The sequence below is a fragment of the Stegodyphus dumicola genome, chromosome 1 (genome assembly GCF_044657685.1).
Source record: "Stegodyphus dumicola isolate Sdum_Otavi_A_Nest chromosome 1, ASM4465768v1".
Classification (NCBI taxonomy): Eukaryota; Metazoa; Arthropoda; class Arachnida; order Araneae; family Eresidae; genus Stegodyphus; species Stegodyphus dumicola.
In genome coordinates, this window is record NC_140768.1 from 216,315,273 (window position 1) to 216,332,423 (window position 17,151).

At 31.5% G+C, this 17,151-nt stretch overlaps 1 protein-coding gene across 18 annotated transcripts in view; it reads left to right on the plus strand.

Annotated features, from left to right (window-relative positions):
• Nucleotides 1–17,151, plus strand: part of LOC118201136 (uncharacterized) — a 385,427-nt gene that overhangs the window by 317,651 nt on the left and 50,625 nt on the right. For all 18 annotated transcript variants that reach the window (XM_085825487.1, XM_085825518.1, XM_085825505.1 and 15 more), the window contains one exon: nucleotides 13,658–13,737. In XM_085825487.1, coding sequence (XP_085681613.1) covers nucleotides 13,658–13,737 — 80 coding nt within the window. The remainder of the gene's footprint in view (nucleotides 1–13,657; nucleotides 13,738–17,151) is intronic.

A 17,151-nucleotide genomic window follows, 5' to 3' on the forward strand; every position in this document is an offset into this window, starting at 1 on the left:
GATTTCCAGGGTTGGGTTGCCTTTTCAGGTACATTCTGGTCAAGGAAGGACTTTTATCTGGGCTGTAATTAAAGAATTCAGCAAGCTACTTGGCATTGACAAAATCCAAATGACGTCTTTCATCCCCAGTTAGGTGCCATGGTAGAACAATTTAATTGAACCATCCTTAATAACATATCACTGGTGGGTTTCCAGAAATCAACAGGACTTGGACCAGAAACTACTTCTGTTCTTACTGGCATATCGCAGTTCTGTCCTTCAAGACTACCAGCTATTCCCTATCCCAGATGCTCTTTGATTGTTAACTTCGTCTGCTTTGTGATCTCTTGTTTGTTCACCCTCTGGAGGCACCTTTATCGCCTGAGGAGTACATTCAAGATCTCCTGGCATAGTTTGAAATGGTGCATAATTTTTCACGAGAGCTAGAGCACATGAATTTAACGAAAGTGACAATGAGTGGTTGTAGAATCCGATTCGACTGAAAGGACTTTCTCTTAAACTATAGTCACCACAGTGTGGTCCTTAAACAGTACTAAACAGGCTGACATCATAATTTGGATCTGTAAGTCATCAAATTCTAAGTCATTCATTATGCTTGGCTAGCCCCTTAATGGCCAAAGTACATAGTGTCCTTAGTGTGTATAATATAAATAGAATACTGAGACCATGGTTCTATTTTTATATAAATTTGTAAATTCAGGCATGTATTTATTGATTTAGTGTTTGGTTTGTTGTATGCCACTCATAATTATTGAAATTATTATTGCATTTATTTTCCTTCAGTTGGAAGCATGCCTTCTTGTCCAGGATTAATGCTACCCAAGACGTGCAGTCCTTGGAAAGGAGCAGTGTATCGAATTTTGTATATATGTAACTAATTTTAGTGAAATTATATCTAAAATTATGGGAATTTTTTGTACAGTGTAATATGAAATTCTTGAAAGAGACGATGCTCTGCCAGAAACTTAAGATTACGCGGGCAAGTCTATTTTACATTGAGTAAACTGTTATCTCTTTAAATTGGTGAGATATTGCCAAGCTTCAGATGGTTTTGGCGACTAATTTTTGTAGCCAAAGTTGAAAACATTTTGCTCCAGTCCATATGTATAACTGTAATGGGTATTGTAATTGAAAAACTGTAATTGATCCTTGTGTAATTGCAGCCATATCCGGCCCTCATATGCTTTCCAAGTCCAGTCATTTTGAGAAATGGAATTTACTGGAGATTTCTCAGTGGCCGGTGAAAATTATATAAGACCGGAGAGAGCATCAGTTTCTCAGTTCAGAATTGGCTACAATATATATTGAGATGTCTCTGTATGAGCTTCACTCTTTAGATGTGCTTTGCATCATGATGTGGTTAACATTCTTCGTAGTCTGAAGTGTTACTACTGAATGTAGTCTGTGATGAGTATTTTTATTTAAAGTTCCAAAACTGTGAATTGTTTCTTTTGGTAAAATAAATTTTACCAAGCTATCATTGATTCTATATGCATTTAATCTATTATGAACCCACACACATACAGCATTATGTAATGCATTTAATGTAATAATTTCGGATATCTCATCGAAAAATGTTTTATTATAAAAGAATATCTTGGAATTATTAGGTTTTTAATTGATTAAAAGGGGGGATTAGTTTTCTGTAACTGTAATGTTATGTAAGAGGGTGATCCCAGTATTTTCCCTGATTAAGAAAAACCATAAAAATGTGCAAAGCCCGTCGGAAGTTAGAGGTTTATTGCACTGATTGGGTCATATGCTGAAGTTTTGATTTTCGTTATTGTAAAACAGTGAATAGTACTGCAAAATCTGCTTTGGCTGGGAAAGATACAAGCAAATACACATTAAGTGCTCTTCCTGTTGCAGCCCCTATTGCGATGGATCGATGATCACATGGAAATAACTATAAATTTCTCGAAACCTGTGGGGGGTACTACTATTTCTAACAGGCTTGTTTTTTTTTCCTTCTCCCCCCCCCAAATTTTATAATGAATACAGATTGTAGGTACTCTTTCTTAATGCAATAAAGCTCTTTAGTGGAATAATTAGTCGATTTATGCAGGGTTTACATGGTCCTTAAAATTCCTTAGGTTTTTTTTAATCGATTTTCGATCCTTAATTTTTGCTAAAGTCGGCAGAAGGTCCTTAATTTTAATCATCTGAAATTTTTGTCTGTTTCTGTAACTGCCATTTCGAGTGTCATTTAGCATTTTCGGGAATATTTTTGGCCTTTCACTGACAAATATGGTTATCTTGTGAATGGGGTCATGGGTTATAATTTGTTCCTATTTCTAAAATAGATGGTGAGCAAGAAGTGAAACATAGGCATTTTGAAATTATTTCATTTTTTCTAATGAGGACCTCTTAAACAAATTTTCTCTTTTGGGTATGTGAATTCTTTTATTAAACAGTTTTAAATTTGGCGATTTTAAGATTAGTTTCTATAGAAAATTTTTAATCCTGAGATATGGGAATTTTTCAATGATTTTTTTAAAACATTGTAACATTGATAAATTTTATTAAATTAATGGTAATATATTATATTAGTAAGTCTTAGCAAAAGCAAAATAGCTATTTACCGTATTTGCCGGCGTATAAGATGCACTTTTTTTCTGTGAAAATAGGTCAGAAATATGGGGTGCATCTTGTACGTCGATACTCAATTTATTCAGAGTTAGCACTTCGCAAGTTTATGATTGGGTCAAAGCTTCATGGGATGCTGTGAAAACAGAGGCAGTGGTTAAATCATTTAAAAAGTGTGGCATTAATAATACATTGGATGGACAGAGGACTCGGATGCTGATTTAGAAGAAGTTTCAAGTGACTTTACACTTAGCTCTGGAGATGAGTGTCTGGGTTTTGACGAAGAAGATTAAAAGGTGTTTTTTCTCAGATAGATTGGGGTATTTGCAACAAGTATTACTTTTGTATTTGTATTACTTTTATTTTTAAAAAAATCTGATGTGTACACCACATGACTTCCTTGTACGGAATATTAAATTATACGCATTTTTTCTTGCATTTCGTTTAAACTTATTGGATTGAACTAAATCTACTTCGTTGACAGCGCATAAACCACAATAGAATAAATTCACTCTTTAAAATTCACTATATTTGTTTACTATAACGACACTCTGAATGCACAAAATTTATATCATTTGAAGAATTATCGTTGCCACATGTTCTATTCAAATACTATAATAAAGCTAAAACGATGTATGAAAGAAATTAAGCAAACAATACAGAAACAGTTTTTCACAGACGATTTAGTATTTCTCATTTACTTAATTTAGTTCTCACTTCGTGACAAGGCAAAAATACATAAAAACTCAAAATATCTGCATTCAAAATTACGAAATAAATCTTAAACACTTATTTCCTCGAAAAAATTCCAGAAAGGATTAAGCATGATTTAATTCGCAATAATAAATGAAGGCGTTATTTTTGTGTTGCGAAACTTAGTCTCTCTAGATTGGCAACAAATCTACAGTTCTGCTGTATCAAATGTAAACAAATATGTCCGCCATGTTATTTAAAACTTAACTGCACTTAAACAGCTTTTAAATTGTTGATAATTGTACAAATATTGCTTCCAGAATTACGAAAGGCATAAAAACCTTAACCGGAAGATAAAAACAACATAATTCAATCATTTTTAAAGCAAAAGATGTACAATTTACAAATATATAAGAGTAAAGATACTGAGATCCCTGAGCCGGGTAACAGAGTGGATATATATATAAATATACAGTGTCTCAAAAAAGTGATGGGACACTTGTGCTTTACAAAAGGAAACTGCAATAAAATAAATTTAAAAAACATGTAAAATTTTTGGTGGGTGTGTTTCATACTTAAATTTTGTAACAATTATTACATAACATACATTTTCTCAAAATATTAATTTAATAAAAATACAATTGTTTAGAATGGAGCAGAAAATGGCTTACTTAAGTGATGGGACACTACATACTATGCAACAAAAATCGTCTGAAGTAAGCAATAAAAATATCTTTTGGGGTATTTATTTTTACTCAAAAGCAATTGCCAATAATTTATAAAATCATCTCCAGTATTTCTCTCCAGTTTGTTTTGGAATTTTTGTGTTTTTTAGCTCTGTGCACCCATGAATGCTAAACGAAAAGAAACTTTGCCTGGAATTCGAAAATTAGTTATTAATTTGCATATTCAACGTGGAAAATCTATTAGAGAAACTACTGAAACAGTTAGCTTCAGTCATTCAACAGTTTTCAATATCATTACGATATAAAAAGTATCATATGATTCAGGATAAAAGAAGACCTGGCTGACCATCAAAGCTATCCAATGGAATAAAGCGAATTATCGTTCGAAATATTAAAAAAAAAAAATCCAAGAATGAGTGCTCCTAAAGTTGCTGCTGATTTACAAGCATTAAATGGAGTAATTGTTAATCCTGAGACTATTGGAAGAGTAATTCGATCTGCTGGATATCACGGTAGAGCAGCCAGGAAAAAATTCTTCGTAAGTGAAAAGAATAGAAAACTCAGACTGGCTTTCGCAAAATCCAACATAAATAAGAATTCTGATTACTGGAATGAAGTTATATTTGCTGATGAGAGTAAATTTAATATATTTGGTTCTGACGGTAGAATCTTTGGTGTGGAGAAAACCTAGGGAAGAATTTCGCAAACAGAACTTGGTACCAACAGTAAAACATGGTGGAGGAGGAGTTATGGTATGGGGGTGTATGTCATATGCTGGAGTTGGTAATCTTGCTTTTATTGACAGTATAATGGATCAGTACAAATATATTGACATTTTAAATTAAAATTTGAAATCTTCAGCACGAAAATTGAACCTTCATAACGATTTTAAATTCTACCAGGACAATGACCCCAAGCACAGTGCTTTGAACGTTAGACTCTGGCTGCTGTATAACTGTCCTGAAATAATAAAAACACCCCCACAATCTCCACAATTAAATCCCATACAGAATATTTGGCAAGAATTGGAATCAAGAATTTGCAAACACACCATTTCTTCAAAACAACAATTAAAATCCGTGCTTCAAGAAGAATGGGGTAAAATCACTCCAGAAATCGGAAAAAAAAAAAAAAAAAAAAAAATTAGTCGAATCCATCCCAAGAAGATTAAATTATGTTTTAAAAGTAAAAAGAAATCCAACAAAATATTAAAACCTTTTAAAAAGTAAAATTTTTGGATAAATATTTGATTGAAAAGTAAGTGTCCCATCACTTAAGTGAGCCATTTTCTGCTCCATTCTAAACAATTGTATTTTTATTAAATTAATATTTTAATATTTTGAGAAAATGTATGTTATGTAATAATTGTTACTAAATTTAAGTATGAAACACACCCACCAAAAGTTTTACATGTTTTTTAAATTTATTTTATTGCAGTTTCCTTTTGTAAAGCACAAGTGTCCCATCACTTTTCTGAGACACTGTATTTATATACGTTTGGTGCGGCCGATTGCAAACAAAATACGAGGTGCACATCTACATGTTATAGCAGTCCTATATACAAAATTTCAACGTTCTGAGGCTACTCGTTTTTGAGTTATGCGAGATACGTACATACGTTCGTACAGACGCCACGAAAAATTCTTTTCAGAATTAATTTTAAAGCAGTTTTATAATTTTTTTGGAGGAAAGGTGTCTTTTAGTCTGTCCTTATGCACAGATATCACGCAAAAACATCATTAAATTGCATTCGATAGCGGTCAAAATGGATATTTTCGTTGAATGTCTTATATGCCGTCAGATACGGTAATTAATTAAAAAGTCTTCTTTTTAATGTTTTTTCATGGTAAGAGTTTTTCCCATGTAGTTGTCTCAGAATATGCATCAGTTTTTCTATATAAAATTAATTTTACACTTCTTTCCTTTGAATTTTTTTTTTCGAAATATTTGTGGCTTTTTCTGTTACGGAATTATTAGGGGTAATTTTTCTTTAGGATTTTAGATATTGCAGCTTGGAAAGTTTAGAAGGATTTGAAGGCAAGATTTATATACACACGATTCTAGAAGATTCCAGGAAAATGTGACAAAATGAAAAATGCCTCCATTGTATTAACACGTAATGGACGTATTTTACCGAAAGTTTGCAAAGAATTTCTTACTTTTTGTAGAACATCTGGAAGAACAGTGAAAACATAATATTTGAATGTTTTTCTTCTGACACAAGAATCTTTTTCTTAACATGTTTATCTTCCTTTTATTTTATCTACTTTTCACTAGACACAAGCATGGAAAATATCAAAAATACTTTTGATCACATGGACAGGTATCATAGAAAGAAATTTTTTTATAATAAAACAATTAAAAACTGACAATTTAAAATATTCATCTGATATGTTTTAATGCATCATACATAGGGCTGGCACTAGGCATTTTCCGTCCTGATGCAATCACTGTGGGTCCTAAATTCTGCTTCCAGTGCTTGTTGTAAATTCTAAAAGTTTTACCATTTCTAGATTTCTAAAAATTCTGCCACACCAGCTCTGTAGCGGCTCTTACCATATATATTTCATATTACTTCTGAATGTTCATATTACTAAAGAAATAAAATTAGCAACTTTTTCTATACATCCAAAATACATTTAGTTTTTTTTTTTTTTTTTTTTTTTTTTTTAGTAACAGAAATCTTTAATTTAATCCAAAAATTCTAAAATGAAAAGGAAACGTATTGAAGAAAGAAACTGAATACATAAAGAGAAAAAAAGTTATTCTTCAAAGATATATGCAGTTATTAATATGTAAATTACCTAGTTGTTTATAATTTAAGCTTTATTATAATATCCCAGATCTATTTTCTCACCAGAATGCAAAAATTTTAGACTGTTTTTATACTGAGGTTTTTGCAGTGTAAGACAGAGTGCGTTTCTGACCTCTGCTTGCTCACTGCATTAGTTTCTGCCAGCTGTGATAATTTGTAATTATTCTTCTGTGCATTATCACTGTCGACGTTTGAGTTTGTTATGATGATAGAGTTACTGAGTCAGATTAAATTAAAATTAAATTGTATAGTCTTTGACCACTAGTCGACATTTTTAGTTTGACTCTTCTTGTTTAATTACATCACCACAAGCTGTAATTGATTTTGTTAGCATAAGAACATGTATTTATGTTCTAAGTTCTTTTTAAATAAGAGGCTTATTTAAACCTTTGTATGACTTTGTAGTTACTTTCAGACGTAACAGTAATTTGCTTCATGTCTGTGTGGGGATTTTGGACTATTTAACTGTAATCAAATCAAATAAAATCTCTTTAAGTACATTGTGGAGAGGTTGACAAGTTAGCAGATAAAGCATGCAGAAATTAGTGAAAACATTGGTTTGCATATTAAGACAAATTTCTAATTGTTAGAAAAGGGGCTTAAAGAGAAGAAAATAGCCAAAATGCCTGGAAAGGCTTCAAATTAAAAAGACAAATATTTTGTTGAGTGTTTTTGCTACAAAATATAAATTTTAATGTTTAATTATCCTAATATCATTTAAAAATCAGTGTCATAAATTACATGCACTGTAAACTGTAAAATTTTATTAGATTGTGATTTTAATAGAGCTTTTTTTTAACAAATATTGTTAAAAAATAAATAAAATTTAATATTGGCGATGTATATCCATAATGATGAAGGTTATCTAACTACCTAATTTAATTATTTATAACTGCTTACCCTTCAAAGTTATCTCTGCATATTAAAATGAGTTATTGTCTTTTATTAATCCTTACAGTGGTCCTACATAAAACACAAAAATATAAAAATTCATGTAAAACTTATTTTTCACATCTAGTGAGACTTAAAATAATACAAAACATTTTATCACCTCTGGTACTTTAGTGACTTATTGGAACTTTAAAGTATATTAGCTGGGTTAAAACCCCTTGAACTCTACATGAAGCCACGACACTTACTGCCTCAGACAGAGCCCAACTGACTTTCTCTGGGTTACAACCTCTGGAACTCTACACGAAGGTACTGCACTAACTGAGTCAGATGGAGCCCAACTAACTTTCAAAAATTGCCGACTGCGCCTACATCAGGCCTTTCAGGTTTGTTCTGATCAGTAGGTCTCTCTCTAGGCAAGCAGTATCAGTGACAAAAGCCAGTCTTTTGTTATGAATCATGCTGATTATGATTTTACTTCTCATTTTAACCTATGCCACTTGACATAAAATCTACCTGCTGTTTACTAAACCTCTAGATTGAGCAAGACATTAAGACTAGATTATGACAAAATGAGACATTAAAAAAATCAACATAAAGTTAACTCTTAGTAAAACAAAAATGTCACTTCTTTCAGATATGTCCAGCTCTTATAAGTGTAAAATATTTAATGCTGTTTGATAAATTTCATAAAGTTTATTTTATTCTCACACTTATTACTCCTTCTGTCCCAAATTAGTTCCTACATTTGAATACTTTTGTACTGATTATTGATACTGTTGATTTTACAATTTTGTTTGAACATTTTTCAGAAATTTCAGGATGCTACATCATCAATTAATAATATTTACTTGCCAAGCATTCCCTTCTTAAATCAGTACCGTATTAGTTTTAAAAAATCCAGGGTTCGCACACCCTTAAAGCAAGCTCCCATTTTGTAAGAACTCTTCTAGTAATCCCATAAAACCATCTTCTAGCTCGTGAATTGTGAATTCAGTGATCTTTCTCGGGTATAGAGCTAGCTTCCCTTAGAAATTCCTCCATGAAGGCATCCCACCCCTTAGGCAGACAACCCACAAGAATGTTTGCCTTTGCCTTAATCACATAAACATGATCTGTCTAATATACTGATGGTAGAATCCTTACAAAATGGGATGTGGCTTAAGAGTGTGCGAACCTTGTAAATTTCTTTGAAAAAACTGTCCCAAAATAAGTGCTACATTTATGGAAAGTAAAAACTGAGAATGAAAATACCAAGTCGAGATAATTTTAATCGAAAATAAAACAATGTGAATTGATTTACAGTACAAAGTCAGAGATCCAGACTGATCTAAAATACGGACCTTAAAACCGCCAACAACTTCTTTTCTGTATGCTTTACGCATGGGCATTTGATTCCCCCCCCCCATAATAAAAGATGTGGAGAGTCCCAATTCTTAATTTCACTTTGGCACTGAATAAATACCTCGTTATTAGAAAAACAATAATTTAAAATAAATTGGTGTGATCAATGAGTTGGCTCCGTAGCTGCAATATCTGCTTGGCATGCATCTCAAGCTGAAATGTTTTTCACCACCTAATATTTTAAATCCCTTATGTCATCCTGGCGAATCATTAAATGTTTTGCTTTCATCATCGCATGTTAATCAACACTTGACAACTTGAGTAGTGACTTGTGCAATGATGCCCAAACTATTTTCTATATTGTTAATTTAATGATAAAGAGTATGGTAACCTGTTATGTTGACATTACGTTTGGCCTTGTTTCTTAGTGATTAAATGCACTAAGAAATGTTGACGGGGGGAACATTTAGCAAAAATTACTTACCATATGCCAAAAAGTTTTTTTTTTTTTTTTTTTTTTAATGATACTCATAGACCAAAAGATTGCAATTTAGTACTGTTTGAATTAAGAATAACTGATTTGTGTTCCACATAAACCCAGAACTGGTGGCACAATTTAGGGAAGACAAAATTTTTGGAATTTAGTAAAGCACCAAGCAGCAAAATTAAGGGATGACAAAATTTTTATAATTTATGGAAAATGCTAGGATCCAAAATTTAGGGGCGGCAAAAATTTATAAATTAGAGAAGTGCTTGGTAGCAGAATTTAGGACCTGCAGAGTCTGCATCAGGTGGTGAGATATCTAGCTGAAATTATACTTTACTGATTCCAAGGAATTTCAGTAAATATAGGAGATTGTGCTGTTCGTTAACTTCCTGATTTGATCCAGCTTATAATTTTTGTCAAGCTGTTTCTATTACAGCACTTTTATGAAAATTAAAGTTTGAATTTTTGATTATGTCGAAAAGAGTTTCTAAAAGCATTTTTCGTTGTCCATTAACCAAAAAGTGGAATTGCTAGAAAGAATGGATAAAGGTATATCCGTCTCAAAATTATGCGAGAATATGGCATTGGAAAGTCAACTGTATATGGCATAAGAAAACAGAAAAGGAAGCTTTTTGAATTTTTGTAATTTTTGTGGTTTCTGACACCTCACTCGCAATGAATAACAGAAAAATTATTCGTTTTGCTAAAGATCATGACAAAGTGATAACAATGGATCAGGCAGTGTAGGAGCGAGGGCGGGCTATTCACAGGTCAAATGCCAATGGCTCAAGCTGAAATATTTCACAAAGAAGTGAACCTAAAAACTGAGTGCACATATTTGACAGGCTGGTTAACAAAATTTTAAAATTGTCATGGTATAAGGCAATTAAGAATTTCAGGTGAGAAAGCTTCAGCTGATACTATTCAGCTGAACTATTTGTGGATGAATTTATTGAACTCATTAATAGTGAAACGTTATGTCCACAAGAAATTTACAACGCTGATGAAACTGGTCTTTTCTAGTAACATGTACACTGCACCCCCCTATTTTTAAACATATTTTGATTCTGCAACTCAAATTATGCCTAAATATAAAATTTTGTAAAATTTGGTAAGAAATTTATAGAGATGTATCTTTGTGGTTTTTTTTTTTTTTTTTTCAGTTGCGCCAAGAATAGTTCATTTAACAAACTTCTTAATATATGGCAACCTATTTTCGTATCCATTTTTACGTTGTGTGTGAGCAGAGAAAAAGACACATTGTTCCTTCTTTCAAATAATTTTCTTTATATTATAAATATAGTTATTGTTATTACTTTATATATATATATATATATATATATATTGTTTTTCCTATTTCATTTTAATTGTTTAAGTTGCATGGTTTCTTTCAAATAATTGTTTTAAAAATTCCTATTTACTCATTCAAACTGTGTAGTTTAAATAAAAGGTGCATTCTTTATTCTTTTTCAAATAGTTTTCTTTATACTGTATTTTTTAGTCATAGCTACTATTTTAGGTAATTTTGAAATTTTTGGACTTTTAATTGCTTGTGTTGCATTGTCTCTTAAGATAATTGTTTTAAAATTTTGTATTTATTCATTTGAACTGCGCAATTTAAATATATTTATTAATATAAATTTTCTGCAGTTTAATTTTATTTATTTGAATTGCGTTTCTTTTGGAAGAATACGTTGTGACCCAGACTACGATGCATTTGAAAACTGCATATATTAAAAAAGAAAATACAGTAAACCACAGTTAACATGCCTTTCAATGTTCAGTTCAGAAAAGATATATAAATAAGAGAGATGTATATCCGAGATTTTAACTAAGGATGACTTGCATACATTGCTTTAAACAGTTTTATCATTGTTTCCATTGCTTTACGCAATTTTGTCATCCTACATTTAGTTACTACATTACATGCATTTAACATCCTACATTCTTAAAAAGTTATTCATATTTTAGTCGTATATTTTATTTTTAAAATTGTAAGAATCAAATATAAAATTTAAAATTTTTAATTAGAAAAATACTATAAATTTTATGGAAAAATTTATTTTTTCTCCTTAATGGCTTGCTCTGACACAATTTGAGTTGTAGAATCGAAATATGGAAAAAAATTGGTATGTCATTTCAGAAAAGTCCAATTTTGTGTCAAAATACCTATGTTAGAATAATGCTATATATAAATCTAATATATGCTAAGTCACACTTTGCCCACCAGCGGCCGAGCGGTAAAGACGCTGAACACTTGTAGTTCGGTCCGAGGTTCGAATCCCGCGAACGGGCTGGCTGCATGGGCGTTTTCGTGGTTTTCCCTATGTGTAACGTGTATACGAGCCAGTTTCCCTTAGAAAGTCCTCCACGAAGGCATCCCTCCCTTTAGGCAGATAGCCCTCGTGTGCTTTGTCATAATTGAATAATACCAATACTAAGTCACACTTTCAGGACATGAAAAACGCAATTTGAATTTCATCAATTGGCCCAGAAAAATGGTTTCTTTCCCCCAGTGTAGCACAAAATATCTTGGTTACCTCTACAGAAAAGGCTTCAACTGGTGTCAAAGATTCCAAACCGAGACTAACAATTTTAGCATGCACAAATGGAAGCTTTTCATATTTGGAAAAAATATGAGACCTCAAGCATTTAAAGGAGTAAAGATTTTCCCCCATTATATATTGTGCAAATAAAGGAGCATGGATAACTCAAGTGTTAATGACTGATTGGTTTGAAAATTATTTCATATCCAAGGCTCAGAAGAATTCAGTTAGTTTACCTGATGATGCAAAAATTGTGTAGATTGTAGACAACTGTTCGGCTCATACTTCACTTAAAATTTTAGTGAAAGATAATTGATCCGTATTATTTTTCCTCCAAAATGTATGTCCATCATTCAGCCTATTGATATCAGATAGTGCATGCACTGGAATGCAAATATAAAGTAGAATTTTTTAAAGTCATGTTAAATTCCTTGAATAATGGCAAGACTGTTCAAGAATTTTTTTAACATTTTTGCATAAAATCTGCTTTGAAGTGCATCACGAGATTGTGAGAGGATGTGTCTCCAGATACTTTTTAAAAAATGCTTGGCATAATTTATGGCCAGTTACCATATTTCATGGCGAGGATGACAAATATGATAGCAGCGAATGTGAAGGTTTTTGAATTCACAAAATCAAAGATGAAATTTTCTAATTAATGGATTTTGTAAAGGAATGTGGAGAAGCGGTAATAAATGATGCAGATGTAACAGAAGATTTCCATTGCGATGACAATGCCCCAATCGTCAATCAATTAACAGACTGCAAAGGCTCTAGATCCTTAAAATACCGCTATTGATAGTGAAGAAAGTGACAGAGAGGTTATTGAAAACGAAAAAAATTTGATCAACAAGTTAGTCAAAATTCTCAACACAGCAATTACAGGACTTTAACAATGGAGCTTTGTAACTGAATAAGAAATTATGTCTGTCTACAGAATTTAAAGAGAAAATATTAGCACAAAAAAGTAATGTAAACATTTTACATTGAAAGAAATGTTTAATAAAGTAAACAAATAATTATTAAGCTTTTTTGTGTGTAAATTTTGTTACCCTTTAGGTCATAAATGCTTCATTATTTCATATTTTAATTTTATAATTTTTACATGCCATCTTACTAGTTTTAAACTGATGATCTAATACCCAGAAAAATCCCAAATCCGGAGTCGCTGAAGTCCTGATGAATCTGGATCTTGGACTTTGTACCGTATAATTTTACTGGTGTCAAACTAGTAAACTGCATCGAAAGGTGCTTATGACTCCACTTATCTGAAATGTTGCAACTAATTTGGGACGGAGGAAGTAATAATTATGTTCAATAATAATAAATCTTATTAATGGATCTTTTTTTATTTTTGGATGATATTACAAAGGTGAAGATAATATTTTTACTTGAATTTATTCTGTTCCCATTTGCTCGTAGGTCCTTAATTTTTTTCATCATTGGTTCTCAAAAGTAGTAAATAAAAAGTAATAAATAAAGACACAAAATGTAAATTTGTGTCTGCTTAAATTTGGTAATGCAAATAAAGAGGATAATGTAGTTATCTTTCATGAATTTATTGTATGAATAGTTAGATTCATTAATGTATTTTTCATTGAACTTGCAGATATTATGAAGCATGTTATTAAAGGTCCACAACAGCTCTACAGTGATGTGATAGATGGTGCTAATGAAGTTCTAAAGAAGGTTTGTCTCTCTCTCTCTCTCTCTATATATATATATATATAGCTAATTGCAAAGAATGGTGTTTTTATTTAACTGTTGTTGTGGTGAAATAATTATGTATACAATTATTATCATTTTAATTTTGAGAACAAAAGGAAAAACTGATTGGATATTCAATATAGATTCATAACTTCTCTTGTAATTTAGTGGTTATCAGATAGTTTTGCTTAACCTAAATTTGCCAGAAGTGCTTAGAAAAACTAAATTAATTTGTTTTTGTGCTGGTATTGCAATGGACATAATTGTTAACGTTCAAACAGTTTTATGATGATTTGCTTTTTAACTCTTTGAAGGGTGGTGGTTACCCACAGTAATCACCTTTTCTATTTAACGTCGTACTCACTTGTGTGAGTGGTTTTGAAGACTGACTGTTTCTGAAGTTTTCTTGTAGCTCATTAGATGGCTATCAAGAAATATAAGCCAGTAGTTGATGCAGCAATTCATCTTCAAGAAAATAAGCATCAGCCATTGAAGACAACATCACGACGGTGTGCACTCTGCAGCACCAAGAAACAGATTGTAAGAACAGTGTGGGAATGCAGCACATGCAAAGTTGCACTCTGCTTGAAAAAGAAAATTTGTTTCCATGAGTACTATAGAAACTGATTTGTAGGGATGTGTTCTATGAGTGGTAGTCACTGGCATAGCACCAGAAGTAGTCATTTTTTTTTCCACGTGCTTTGAACAAAATATGTGTAATTGTCGCAAATATTCATTGTAACACCTGATATAGTAAATAAAACAAAAGTTTTGCTGAAAAAGTTAACAGTTCAATAGCTAGCAGTAACACAGGGTTCATAGCGGTCCTTATAAGTGCTTATAAGTCCTTATATTTGAAAATAAAATATAAAGGCCCTTATAGGTGCTTCTTTTTTCTTTAAAGCCTTTATTTTTTAGTGCATATTTTTCGCTTTTAATGCTTTTTTTTTTTTTTTTTTTTTTTTTTTGAACGTGCTATTTTTCCCCGTACCAAAGCCGAAACTAAATAAACAACTTTTCACTTTTCTTCCTAATATGGAATGTCAGATGGTGAGTCATACTCCCGGAAATAGCTTTTCCCCCCTTTCTCTGCATTAACATAACCTTTGGTGTGCACGAAGAGTACAGACAGGTGCCCTTCGTTCTATTGATCAAAGAATTGCGAAAGCAGTAGAAAATTCCACTACATTCGGCATTCTTTTCCTCCCACCCAAATACTACACACATTTGAATTTTTATCAAGATCTTAAAAATTTGCATTCTCGTTCTGCTTGGTCAGTTCATATTCGTGTTTATTATGATTGTTATGCTTATATTATGAGCATATGCATGAATGTTTTTAATAACATAGTTGCAGTAACTGCTGAAGTATAGTAAACTTCCAAAAATGGTTGTGATTTAACACAGATTAGCTTTCTAAGGAATAATATTCGGAATGGCTTAAATAAAGGGAAAGTAATAGAATAGTCAAAATAATTTCATTTTTTTTTGGCCAATACATTATGCAATACGAAGGTTGGGAGGTCACCCCTTTCTCCGCAAAATCTTGAATATTGAAACTGTAACAGTTCGATGCAAAACAAGCAACGGACCTTTTTTTTTTCTTCTTTTGGTCACTTTCCAATCTGGATTGAATAGGACTAAAAGTTCTGTGGTCTACCAACCCAAGCGAAGAATTATTCTATTCCGAAAATTTAACGCTGTCTCTTGAAAATTAGAATGAAAAACACCCGAGTTATTTAGTTCTTTATTCTCCCAATACCGGCAGTTGTTGATTCCGATTGCGTAATATCACGTTGGGAAGAATTACGGCGCACATATTGCGCAATAACGTTTGCGATATTTTACAGAGATAATTAATTTGATGTTCAGTCCAAGATTTGTTTATGAACACTTAAAAGAGTTTTACTGTGCTTGCTAAGCAGAATATTTTTTAGTTCCATTGGTTTATTTTTATATGATGCACATATTGAAATGTCAAAAGCATTTATTTAGCGGGAAAATCTAAAGAGCGGCTACAGTCCCCCCCCCCCTCCGCTCCTTCAAGTTACGTTCGACTGTCCGAATATTCGCCAATTTCCAAGTATGCGGGTTAGTTAATCTTTTACTGTTAAAGATGACTGCATGAAGCAAATTTCTGTCTTCTGATTTCAGAAATGTTTCTCTTTTTTACTTAAATTGCTTTGCTTGCAATATCTGTTAAGAGAAAACTGATATACAATAAAAATTAAGAAAATGTTCAGAATTTAGATTTAAATTATTTAAATATCAATATGAGTGGAAAAATAAATTGTATTTATTATTAGATTCCAAGCGACTACAATAAATATGCCTTATTATTATTTATTTTCTCTATTATGAACTGAAATTTCATCATTAACTCTTGTAATATAGTTTAGTTCTTCATAGTTTTTTTCTCTATCATTGTAAACTAGTTCTGTAAATTGAACTATTATTTAAAATTAAAAACAAAAAAAAAGTAATTATTTTCCATGGTTGAGGTAATCCTTATTCTCTCTTAATAAGTACTTCATTTCTCATATTTTAAATTACAAGTTCAATTATGCAGTTGTGTATGTAATTAGACAGGTGATTATTATTTTTTTTTTTTCTTAAAATGTGCTTGAAAAGTGCTTATAGGTGCTTATTTTTTTAACTAAAATGTGGCTATGAACCCTGTAACAGTTCAACAGGTTATTGCTTTTCCATATAACATAAGATTTTTAAATTGTCTTTCTCTTTGAAATAGCATTTTCCTTATAATTTGAAAGAGCACAGGAAATTAATTGATTTAAATCGCAATAAATTAATGATATTATTACCTCTACTATCAGTATGATAATAAAATATGTTTTTGATACTATGTCTTAACCTTCATTACATGATTTTTGTTTGCAATATGTATTTTAAATATTATAAAGCAGTGCAGGAATTGAAGGAAGATCAAAAGCAAAAGAAAACATCCAGAGCGTTTCATAATTAAAAGAAATTCTTCTTCTTAGTCTTAAAAAACAGCATATTATTTTTATACAGCTTTCCTACTTAATTGTTACATATTATGTATTTTTAACATAAAAATAGTATAACATAGCTTTTTAAAGAATAATGCTTACACAAGGATTATCATGGAACACCTAAGGTAACAACTATTTTCACTGAACTCATTGTCACACCGCAAATCTTAATAACTATGCAAAAACATTAAATCATATTACAGTGCAGAAAATCTTAATAATTATATAAAAACATTAAATTATGGTCTCTCTACATTACTTCCCCACTAGTAACTGTGTCATGATTCAGGGGTCATTCCTCCCTTAAAAATTAGCCAGGTTATAAAAAAATGCATTTTATATAATACATTCAATAATAAACCTTTGAAACCAAATCTAACTG